Source organism: Octodon degus, unplaced genomic scaffold, assembly GCF_000260255.1.
Source record: "Octodon degus isolate 3935 unplaced genomic scaffold, OctDeg1.0 scaffold00322, whole genome shotgun sequence".
In the NCBI taxonomy this organism is placed as follows: domain Eukaryota; kingdom Metazoa; phylum Chordata; class Mammalia; order Rodentia; family Octodontidae; genus Octodon; species Octodon degus.
In genome coordinates, this window is record NW_004524898.1 from 695812 (window position 1) to 708099 (window position 12288).

Below are 12288 nucleotides of genomic sequence, written 5' to 3' on the forward strand. Positions count from 1 at the left end.
GACACTGACAAAGGTTTTACAATCTGAGGTACAGGATCTCAGGATAAATCCTGAGGGGATTTCACTGACCTTATCAGACCCAAAAGCTACAACTCGTTGCATAGGTCTTGCTTTACTTTAGTCTTAACCATCCAGCAGAGAAGTATAAAAAGTAAAGCCATACTGTTATGTTGACCTATAGGGGACTCAGGGCAACAATTTCTGACATTGCCAGTCAAGTGGAAGACCCAATACTATTATGGGCTACTGGACTCTTTTAGAGTACTTTGCAAACTTAGGTTGTTCACCATCCAGAAGACAAGCTTATTGTTATTACCATACAATCCAGGCTGTTAAGTTTAACCTCACTATCTGTCTGAATATCAAACATCTTAGGCATAACATGGAACAGGTATTTTTCTTTTTATTTTTTCCCATAATTTTATTGATAAACAAATAGCAATGAGAGAGATTAAAATCAAATTGGTAACACAGTTTCAATAATTAACACATTGCATACATTCTTCCTAGTGGTTAATTGCTGTACAAGATGCGAACATGATAACCTATTTACAAACACCATTAGAACAAATCACTGACCTTCTCAGACCCAAAAGCTACAACTCTTGTTGCATAGGTCCTGCTTTACCTTAGTCTTAACTAAGTTTGCAGACCAAAATTACAGAAAAGGAAAGGTCGCAAGGACAGTCAACATTTTGGCCCTAGCCTTCCAAGGTCAATTAAGACTCAGGACATATGAGAACTTTTACTCTAACATCATGTAACTTGGTAGTGTCCCAAATTTTCTGATCAAGGAGATTATGGGGCCAAAGCGGAAAGTGATCGATGATGTAAAGTGTGCCTAAAGAGAGTCACATGGAGAGAAACCATTCTCTCAGGCTTTCACAGATAGCACATTGGCCATCCAATGGCCGTGACTCATCCACATGGCTGACACTGACAAAGGTTCTACAATCTGAGGTACAGGATCTCAGGATAAATTCTGAGGGGATTTCACTGACCTTATCAGACCCAAAAGCTACAACTCTTGTTGCATAGGTCCTGCTTTACCTTGGTCTTAACCATCCAACACAAAAGTATGAAAACAAAGTATAAGAAGTAAAGCCATGCTGTTATGTTGAGCTGTAGGGGACTCTGGTCAACAATTTCTGACATTGCCAGTGAAGTGGAAGACCCAATACTATTATGGGCTGCTGGACTCTTTTAGAATATTTTGCTGAGTTTACACACCTACAATATTTAAATGATGAAACAACAAAAAAGGGGATACAGATAAATGTCCATTTTGTATCTTTGCATTCAAAGTTTTTAGGATAGATACATAGTTACATTATCTTAATGAATACAGGGATTTGTTCTAATGGTGTCTGTAAATAGGATATCAAGTCCACATCTTGCACAGCAATTAATCACTAGGAAGAATGTATGCAATGTGTTAATTATTGAAACTCTCCTACCAATTTGGATTGAAACTGTCTCATTGCTATTTGTTTCTCAATAAAATTATGGAAAAATACAAATAAAACATGTGCTTAAAGAAAAAGAAAATTAAAAAATAAAATGAAAAACATTAATGTTTTAAAAAGATACCATAAAAATCCTGGTGATATTTTAAGGAATTACATGAAATCCATGGATCAATTAAGGAGAATGACATCAAAACAATATTGATTCTACCAATATCTGAAGTGTTACAGTTGTGTGCCTCTATTTAGTTAGATCTTTTTAAATATCTCTATCAACATTTTTGAGTTTTTAATTCTATAAGTCTTTCATGACTTTGAATAAGATTTTCTGGATATTTCAAGCTTTCCCGTGCTATTGAACATACTAATTATAAAACCCTAAGTAATCATTCCTAATATATAAAATCTGAATTACCTTTCCTACTTATACCATCCATCTTTGAAAAATTCAATTTGACCAGTCTAGAAATTTATCTATATACATAATAACATTTTAAAACCATATGAGTACACCATTTTTGAATAAGGGGAAATTTGTTTCTTCTTTTTCAAGCAATAAGAACACCTAACCTTACAGATACTTGTGCTGCTTTCCTCAGCCCAACAACCTACTTTCCAATGCAAAATTGTTGTGTGTTATCAGTCAAAGCCAAAAGAAATGATAGGAAAACTCAATGAATATATCCTTAGAGGTCTCAGGAGCTTAGTCTTGCTATAAGTGAGGTCCTAACCACAGAAGCTTCTCACATTTATTGAGGGTTAAAAACAGGCTAAGGAATGTGCCTCTTTAATTTGGTGTAAATGAACTGCTATCTACATTGCCTTCCAGCATTCACCAAACTCTAAGTTCATGTATCACTAGCTGGTAACATCCCAGGAGGACAAAAGAACAGGCAGGGCACCTCCAGGAACTGCTGTTTTCTGTGGCTTTCTTATTCCAGCTTCCTGCAATGTACAGGAGATAACAGGGCTCCTCGGGCTATGTTTCTTGCTCTTCACTCCTTCAGGACATCAGGCTTGTCTCATATCAATACACAAATGGTCCCCAAATTCTGAGTTCTGTGGCAAGAATGTCTACAAGGCTCCACCTGTGAACCTCCTTTCAGGACAACTGCAAAGATCCAGTGAAGCATCACTCTGGGCACAATGGCTTGGAGAGACCACAGGGAAAGCCTTGAGTGGCCGGGAACATGAAGAAAACGGGAGGTCAGGAACAGGGACCTGATTAGCTCTGGTCGGGAGGCCTCCAGGTTGTGATGTCTTTCTGGAGAGAGAACATTTAGCAAGGGACTTTCCTCCATAACCCTGAGAACAAAGTGGGCTAAAATAACCCCTGTGTGAACACAGACTTGGCCTCCAGAGAGGCACAAGATGAAGACTGAACCTGGACACAGCCAAGAGTAGAAGAAGGTCTGGGGAACTTACAGAGTTAGCCACAACCTATGTGCAATAAAACAAAAACCGAGCTGTGGCCCTTGAACCTAGGAGCACATCCCTGGGCTAAAGCACACTGCTATCAAAAAGGCTGTTTAGTAACAGCATATCTCATGCATGTAAATCACACCCACTAAAAGCTTTTGCTATTCACCTTCAATTCAAATATAGATGATGCATTTAATATAAATCAAATATTGTTCACAAAGGTAAAATTTGGAATACACACCAAAACTGTACAATAGATCTGAGATTTCAATTGTAAGAGGCATTCAGACTATGCTAAATGGAGCCATACCATGTGAATGGAATCCTTCTGAGCTTACACAGCCAATATGGCTTTGGGACTCTTGCTCCTATGCTCCTTTCAGACACAACTGTAATGCAGCCAGAGGTGTCTGCCTGACAGGTGGCATTTCTCGGCACAGTTGTACTGTGAGTGTTGGCTCTCTTCCCCTCCCATGACCCTGCTCACCTGCCAGGGCTGGAGGTGTCCGAGATCTCCACGTGCCTTAACCTCGTGTTCACAGGTCACCAGGTCCTGCAGGGCATGGGCAATGGTGTAGACAGCTGGGTATGCAGCATCCACTCTACTCACATCCTGGAAAGGATACTCATGGCCTCTGAGATTCTCAGTGCCTGAGCAAAGCTTCACATCCCTTGTCACAGTGTCACTACCATTTGGCCACATACACCCAAAGGTGGCTTCCCAAAACCTCTCCAAGAATATGTCCTCTGGGGTCCGACTGGGGTGCAGGCTTTCAAAGAACTCCTGGAGCCCATGCGCATGGCTACTGCGTATTTTAAGACCAAAAGCTCCTTGCAGAACCCAAGAGGCACCCGGTGTGACTAGAGCAATCACCGTGTGCAAAAGGCCTTCACTGACCCAGACCTGACCGAGGACACGGATGCCTACGAGGCGCCGCAGGATGAGTTCAAAATTTGTATTACTCAGGAACACCAGGACCCCTTTTGCTGTGCTCTTCCCCATCTTCTGCACAATATCATCAATTTTCTCAGGGGACTGCCAGGAAGGGACATGCAGGTGAAAGTTGATACAAACACCTCCCTGGCCCAACTCCTGTGTGGCCAGAGTGCCAGCCTGCTGTCCAAAGTCATCATCTTGGGCCAGAATGCCTACCCAGGACCATCGCAAGTGTAGCACCAGCTGGGTCACAGCGTAGGTGGACGTGAGGTCACTGGCACGGGTGCGCAGAAATGATGGGAACTGGGTCTTGTCACTGAGGCTGGGTAGTGTGGATGCATAGCTGACCTGTGGGGAGACCCAGGGCACAGAAAGAAAGACCAAGACTCAGAATCAGGATGTTCACAGGCTGATTTGGGGAATAAAGGCAGAGTGAGAAAGGCCAGATTCTCTGTATGGCCTGGGCACTCTGCCAGACCTGTACTTCTGCAAAGCATATTCCATGCCTATCTTCAGTACAGGGAAGCTAGTCACCTAGGTCAGAGCAGAAAGTAGACACCATCATTTCTTGAGAAACACAAGGGCATAATACTGATAATATGTTTGAGTGAACACCAAAGTCCACCACCACACTGCCTACAAGAGACACTCCTCACCCATAAAGACTTACTTTCACTGAAATTGAAAAGTGGAAACCCATATTTTCTGCAGGCAGACCACAAGTGTGCTATAAGTAGTTACTGCAACCACTGACAGAATAGATTTCAAAGTAATGCTGATCATAAAGGCCAAAAGAGGTTGCTATGAGAGAGCTATAAGTAGTGGCCTTGATTGTTGTCTCAGCACTCAGGTGGCTGAGACAGGAAGATTGATCCAAGCTCAAGGTAAGCATGAGTTTATACTGAGTTCAGGTACAATGTGAACTACATAGAAAGACCCTATCTCAATGTGAAAGACAGAAGTGACAAAGTCAAGCCAAAAAAGGCTCATTGCATTATGGAGTAACAAGGTCCATACATGTACTTAACAGGTCTGATTCAGAGACAAGTGATAGATGTATTAATATTCTGAATGTCTATGACTCAATTTCAGAAAACAAACACTACTCGACATGCAAGGATTGTGATCATTATAATCAAAATGGGGGTTTTGATATCCCTACCCACAAATAGAAAAATAAATCAGCTAAAAATATCAAAAACTATCAGTTGAATCTCACAAGTGAAAAACTGGATTTAACAGATGCCAGAAGAATACTTTATCCAACAGCAGATGAACTATACTCAATGCCCAGAACAGAATCTCTAGATTATACAGCATGTCTGAGTAGATGAAAAACAATTAGAAAACATTTTCAATTCTATCATATATAAATGGGATGGCAGTAGAAGTTAACAGCAAAAGAAACTATAAAAACTAAACAACATGGAGATTAAATCACAAATGCTTAGAAAGTAATAATTCAATGGTCTGAAAAGAAAACATGGAAGAAATATAAAAATTTCTGGAACCAGGTAACAATGTGAGCACAACATACCAAAACCTTGGAACCCAAGGAAAGCAGCTTTCCTGGCACTATTAAACAAATTCTGGGCAGCATGCAGGGCTCGGGTAAGCTCTGATCTTCCTTAGCACATAGCATACAAGCGTGGAGCCTCTGGTGGTGCTGAAGCAAACTTTTAAGAACTTAGAAGGACTCTAAGTGGCCTGTGGGAGGCAGGAGAGCTGTGATCTGTGGACTCATTGCAGTCAGACTGGGAAGCTGTAGGACCCTGTCTAGGTGATTTCTGAGATCTTCAAAAATACCAAAACACAGGGGCAAAAGGCAATATGAATCCTCTAGCCCACCCAGAACAACTCCAGGACACAAAGACATACAAGAACTTGGAAATCCCTGAAATGATAGTTTTTCAGGCTACATCAATCTGGATTGGAAGTTGTTTTCTTTCAAGACATGAAATATGTCACTCCAAGCTCCTCTTGATTTGATCATTTGTGTTGACATATCTGCCATGATTCTGATGGGCTTTCCATTTTAGGTGACTAGTTAATTCTCTCTAGGAGCTTATTATACTCTATCCCTTTGTTGAATTTCTGAGATCTTGGTTATTTTGTTTCTGTTTTTGTTTTTTTATTTTTAATTAATTTTATTGAGAAACAAATAGCAATGAGACAGTTTCAAAACAGATTAGTAGGACAATTTCAATAATTAATACATTGCATATTGTTGTCTTCATAGTGGTTATTCATACTCTAAAATGCAGACATGATATCCTGTCAATGATAATCTGGGTTAGTTGTTTTCTTTAAGGACTTGAAATATGTTACTCCAAGTTCTTTTTTTTTTTTTAATTTTTATTTATTTATTTTTGCGTGTGTGCGTGTGTGTGTGGCCAGCTCAGCCCACCAGGGGGCGGGGCTGGCTGGCTTGTGGTGCTGGGGATTGATCCGCGGTCCATGTGTTTTGCTAAACTTGTTCTAAGTAGGTGCTTTAGACCACTGAGCCATCTCACCAGCCCCACTCCAAGTTCTTGATTTGATGGTTTTTGCGAAAAGTCTGCTGTGATTTTGATGGGCATTCCTATGTAAGTGATGTTTCTTCTCTAAATGTTTTTAATGAACTGCTCTTGTGCTGAGTCTGGGAACTTAATTATTGTATGTCTGGGTGTAGATTTATTTTCGCTATGGGAAATAAGAGTTCTATATGCCTCACTTACATGTATGTCAGTTTCTGATCTCATGTTTGGGAAATTTTCTTCTATTACTTTTGCAATTGGACTTTTTGTTTCATTTGTGTTGACTCCTGCATTTTCATTGACATCTTTCAGCCTTATATTGTTTGTCTTTGTATTATGTGCAGCTACTGAATTGGTATTGCTTGATACCTCATTATTTTTAATAGTTTTTATGATTGCTATTAAACTATTATTTTAATAGTTTTTATCTGTGATCCTGTCAATGTCAGATGGTTTATCTTCAGTTTCTTTCATGTGGTAATACCAGCTTTCAATGGAATTTTTTATTTCCTAGATACTTGGTGTTTTTTTCAAAATTTTATTGATAAACAAATAGCGATGAGACAGTTTCGAATCAAATCGCTAGGACAGGTTCAATAACTAACACACTACATATTTTCTTCTTAGTGGTTAATTGCTGTACAAGATGCGGACTTGAGATCCTATTTACAAACACCATTAGAACAAATCATTCTATTCATTAAGAGAATGTAACTATATAACGATCCTAACCACTTTGAATACACAGATACAAAATGGACATTCATCTGTATACCCCTTTTTTTCTAAGTTCTGTTATTTGAATATTATAGGTGTGCAAACTCAGCAAAATATTCTAAAAGAGTTCAGTAGACCATAATAGCATTGGGTCTTCTGTTTAACTGGCAATGTCAGAAATTATTGACCTGAGTCCCCCACAGCTCAGCATAACAGCATGGCTTTACTTCCTATATTTCGTCTTCATACTTTTCTACTGCATGGTTAAGACCAAGGTAAAGCAGGACCTATGTAACAAGAGTTGTAGCTTTTGGGTCTGAGAAGGTCAGTGAAATCCCCTCAGGATTTATCCTGAGATCCTGTACCTCAGATTGTAGAACCTTTGTCAGTGTCAGCCATGTGGATGAGTCACGGCCATTGCTTGGCCAATGTGCTCTCTGTGAAAGCCTGAGAGAATGTTTTCTCTCCATGTGACTCTCCTTAGGCACACTCTACTTCATTGATAACTTTCCTCTTTGGCTCCATAATCTTCTTGATCAGAAAATTTGGGACACTACCGAGGTACATGACGTTACAGTACAAGTTTTCATAGGTCCTGAGTCTTAATTGACCTTAGAAGGTTAGGGCCAAAATGTTGGCTTTCCTTGTAGCCCTCCTTTTCCTCTAATTTTGGTCTGCAAATTTAGGTTGTTAACCATCCAGAAGACAAGTTTATTGTTATTATCAAACGATTCAGGCTATTAAACTTAACCTCACTATCTCTCAATAGAAAGAGTCGGGACGGGGGCACGAACCGGCGACCTCGCACTCCAGAGCCCAGCGCGGAAACTGCCACGCTAGGTCGCCGCCCTGATTTCCTAGATATTTGATTGAATTCATTTCATGGATTCTGTTTCCTTCCTACATCAGTCATTCACAGTTTACAGCCTTTTCCTTTCGTTATTTATTTTTTAATCTATCTCTACTCTAGATTTTCTGAGCTATTCCTTTGTGAATATTTTCATTTCTTTTTTAACCTAATATATTATTTCTTATCTAATTTCCAGTACAGCCTCATAGATTACTTTCTTTACTTTATTTGCTATCACTTGAGAACTTTTAGAAATGTGTGTTTCATTTGCTTCTATCTTTTTGTTTTCTAGACTTGTTCTTGGTGAGCTGATTGTATGCACTTACATCTTACTTCTATCAGACCCACAAATTAAAATCCCAATCCAGAAATAAGCATCTGAAATAGATACTTCTTAGATGAAGAAATGAAAAGAGCTAATACATACATGAAAAAAATTTCATCACCACTGATCATTTGAGAGTTGCAAATTAAAACAATGAGATTCTACCTCACTCCAGAAAAATAAAAAGCTATTATCAAGAAAATAACCAAAAACAAATGCTAGTGAGGCTATGTACAAGGAGGAAGGTTTTTTCAAATGTTTGTAGTAGTGTAGACTGGTGCAACCACTATAGAAACTGATGTGGAGATTCTTCACAAAACTAAAGATACAGGTTCCATTTGACACTGTATTTCCTTCTTGCTATCTTCCTGAATGAATTGAAAATATCAACCCACAGTAAAATACACACACACAAGTCTATAACTACACAGTTTGTCATAGCTGAATCTTGGAAATAGCCCCTATGTCCATGAGCCAATGAATAGATATAGAAAATATATATATATATGAGTACTACTCAACCACAAAAATGGGCAAACTAGAGAAATTTCTAGATAAATGGGCACACCACAAGACCATCATCTTAAGTGAAAAAACATGGATGCAAATATTTAATACCACATTGTTTCTCTGGTGCTAAAAACCCTAAATATAAGACCAAAATATATACTAGATTTTAAAAAACAGGAAGGTAATGTTCAAATGGGGAGAGCACAGAGGCAGGGAAAAATGGAAAGGTAGGAAAGGACAAAGGAGAATTGCAGGATAAATTTAAACAACTTTTTAAAATAAGATGAGAAATGTCTCTGAAGGGAATGAAAGGAAACATGAAAAGAAGCAGCAACACATATCATGTGCAGGTACAAATTTCCTGCAATGAACGTAATCATTATGTATATCTAAAATGCATCAATTAAAAATAGATTTAACCACCCAGATAATCCAGAAGCAGAACATCTTGCCAGAGGGGCACAAAGGGTTCACTTTCAATGACTGCAGCAGGAAGGAGCTGAGCACAGCAGCCAGACCCAAGCCAGGCACAACTGGAGAAAGTCAAACTTCATAGCTCTGCACCCAACTTTCAGTAAGGGCTAAGGTTAAAATGGCAGCAAATCTGTACACTAAAGTCCACAAGGCAGTGCTATACAAAATGACAAAGAGAAGAAGCAAAATTCTATCTCAGGCCCAAAGCCAACCCAGAACAACTGCAGAGCACACTAGCACACAAGAAATTGGGAATCACAGAGTTGAAAGGTCTGAATCAACAGCATCTGAAGTAAAGAAACAACTGCAGAAAGGTACAAAGTAACTCAGATAAGAAAAAAAAACCTCTGAAATAAAAAAGAAATATCTGAATTAATAATGTCTGAAGTAAATAATCAAATGCAGAAATATACAGAGGAAATCAGAACAGAAATAATTCTGAAGTAAAAGAATTAATGACTGCTTCCCAAAAAGACACTGATTCAAAAAATAGAGATTAGAAAAACAATGGATTCCTTGAATAAGCAATACAAGAAAGAAACAGATCATATGAAGCAGAGTCAAAGAGATACAGAGGAATGTAAAATTTTAGTCACAAGCTTCAAAACTGTTTCAGTGCAAGTGAAGACAGAGTTTCAGATCTTGAAGACGCCATTGCACCTAGTAAAAAGGTAAGAAAACATCTCTTAAAAACAACTAGAATGCAGGAAAAAATAATTCATCACATGCAAGATGATGCAAAGATGAACAACGTGAGACTAACAGGCATCAAGGAGAAAGAACAAATCAATACAAATGATATAAAAATAATATGGGCAGAAGTAATAGCAGAAAACTTCCCAAATATGAAGGAACAATCTGATATTCAGGTAACTGAAGCATACAGAACTTCAAAGAACATAAACCCAATTAAAAATACACTGAGACATATAATAGCCAAGATCCCAGAAATACCAGAATAATATGCTGAAAGCTGCTAGAGGAAATAAACAGATCATATTTAAATGGAAATGCATCAGAATAATGGCAGGCTTCTCTTCACAAACCATGAAGGCAAGAAGAGCATGGAGCAGAGTACTTCAAGTCCTCTATGAAAACAAATTCGAGCCCAGATTACTATAACCTGAAAAACTCTCTTCAAAGTTTCATGGAGAAGTGAAATACTTCCATGACAAAGAACAAATAAATAATTTCATGATGACAAAGCCAACCCTACACAGACTACTAAAAGATGCTCTAAAGAGGGACCAAAATGATCAGAACTACACAACAGAGATCAGAAGGAACCCACTAAACAAGGCAAACCATTAAACACAGCAGAAAAAGGAGTAAACAACAGAGGGTTAAAAAAAATATGTCGATCATAAATCAATTCATCTCAATTATAAGCATCAATGTAAATGGACACAATTCACCAAATAAAAGTACCAGACCAACACAGTGGACAAGGAAACAAAATCAAACAATCTACTATATACAAGAAACACACTTAACTCATAAAGAAATTCATAGGCTGAAAGCCAAAGGATAGAAAAATACTACATGCCCCAGCACCTCAGAAAAAAGCAGGGGTAGCAAATCTGTTCTCAGGCAGTCTCAACTTCATACTAAGAATGATCAAATGAAATAAGAAGGGACACTCTATATTAGTCAGGGGAAAATTCTAGAGGAAGAAGTAACACTCATAAATAAGTATGCACCAAACAAAGAACACCAAACTATATAAGACAAATCTTAATAGACATGAAAAATCTCATATGCAATACCACAGTCCTAACAGGAGAACTTAACACACCCCTGTACCAAAAAGATAGGTTCAGCAGACAAAAAATTATCAAAGAAGTAATTAAATTGAACCAGAGCTTGAAACACATGGACTTAGTGGACATATACAGAGTGTTCCACCCAACCACACATTTTTCTCACCTGAACATGGGTCATTTTCTAAGATAGACCACATACTAGTCCATAAGTGTTGCTTAAGTATATGCACAAAAACAGAAGTTATACCATGCATATTATCTGACCACACTGCAATAAAACTGGAAATAAATGACAAAAGAAACCAGAAAACCCCCATAAATATGTGTAAATTAAACAACATTCTACTCAGCAACCACTTGGTTAGATGAAATTAAAGAACAAATTGAACAATATCAACAATTCAATGAAACTTCAAGCACAACTTATCTGAATTTATGAGATATGATGAAAGTAGTTCTCAGAAGGAAATTTATAGCTATGAACTCACACACTAGGAAAAGAGAATAGAAACAAATAAAAACCCTAGTGCTGCACCTCCAACATCTAGAAAGGGAAGAACAAAGCAAGCCCAAATCCCAAAGACAGGAAGATATCATATAGATTAGAGCAGAAATTAATTCAATCAGGATGAAGAAAACAGTCCACAAAATTAAGCAATCAAAAAGTTGATTCTTTGAAACATTAAAAAAAATTGATAAGCCCCTAGCTAACCTCATCAAAAAGAAGAAAGAAAATATTCAAATACAAGCAATAAGGAATGAAAAGGGTGTAATTACCACAGACCGAATGGAATTTCAGAAGATTATCAATAATTACTTTGAGAATCTTTACTCTCACACAATAGAAAATACAGAAAAATGGACAGATTTCTACAACGGTACAAATTATCAAAACTGAATCAAGAAAATATAACAGAGTGAGACAACCCAGGCTGGGATCATGAACAGACCCAGAGTGCAGGCCCAGCGAGTGAGATGACCCAGGCCGCGGGATCCTGAACAGACCCAGAGCGCAGGCCCAGTGAGTGAGTGAGACGACTGGGGCCGCAGATCCTCATTTAACCCAGGCTGCAGGCCCAGCACGGAATCCTTCAGCAGAACTCCCTGCACAGAGGCCAGAGGCAAGACCCACCCAGCTGATTCAGGAGCAGAACATCTTGCCAGAGAGACACAAAGGGTTCAACTCTAACGCCTGCAGCAGAAAGAAGTGGAGCACAGCAGCCAGATCCAAACACCCACCTGGAGGAATCCGAACTTCATAGATCCGGACCTGGTGCTAAGGTAATAACTCTATCTAAGCTCTACACC

At 38.6% G+C, this 12288-nt stretch overlaps 1 protein-coding gene across 1 annotated transcript in view; it reads right to left on the minus strand.

The window, feature by feature from the left end:
• The window catches only part of LOC101591121 (vomeronasal type-2 receptor 26), a 109751-nt gene that overhangs the window by 82686 nt on the left and 14777 nt on the right, over positions 1–12288 (minus strand). Inside the window, exon 2 of the mRNA XM_012513109.1 lies at positions 3376–4173. Within this exon, the coding sequence (XP_012368563.1) occupies positions 3376–4173 (798 nt within the window). The remainder of the gene's footprint in view (positions 1–3375; positions 4174–12288) is intronic.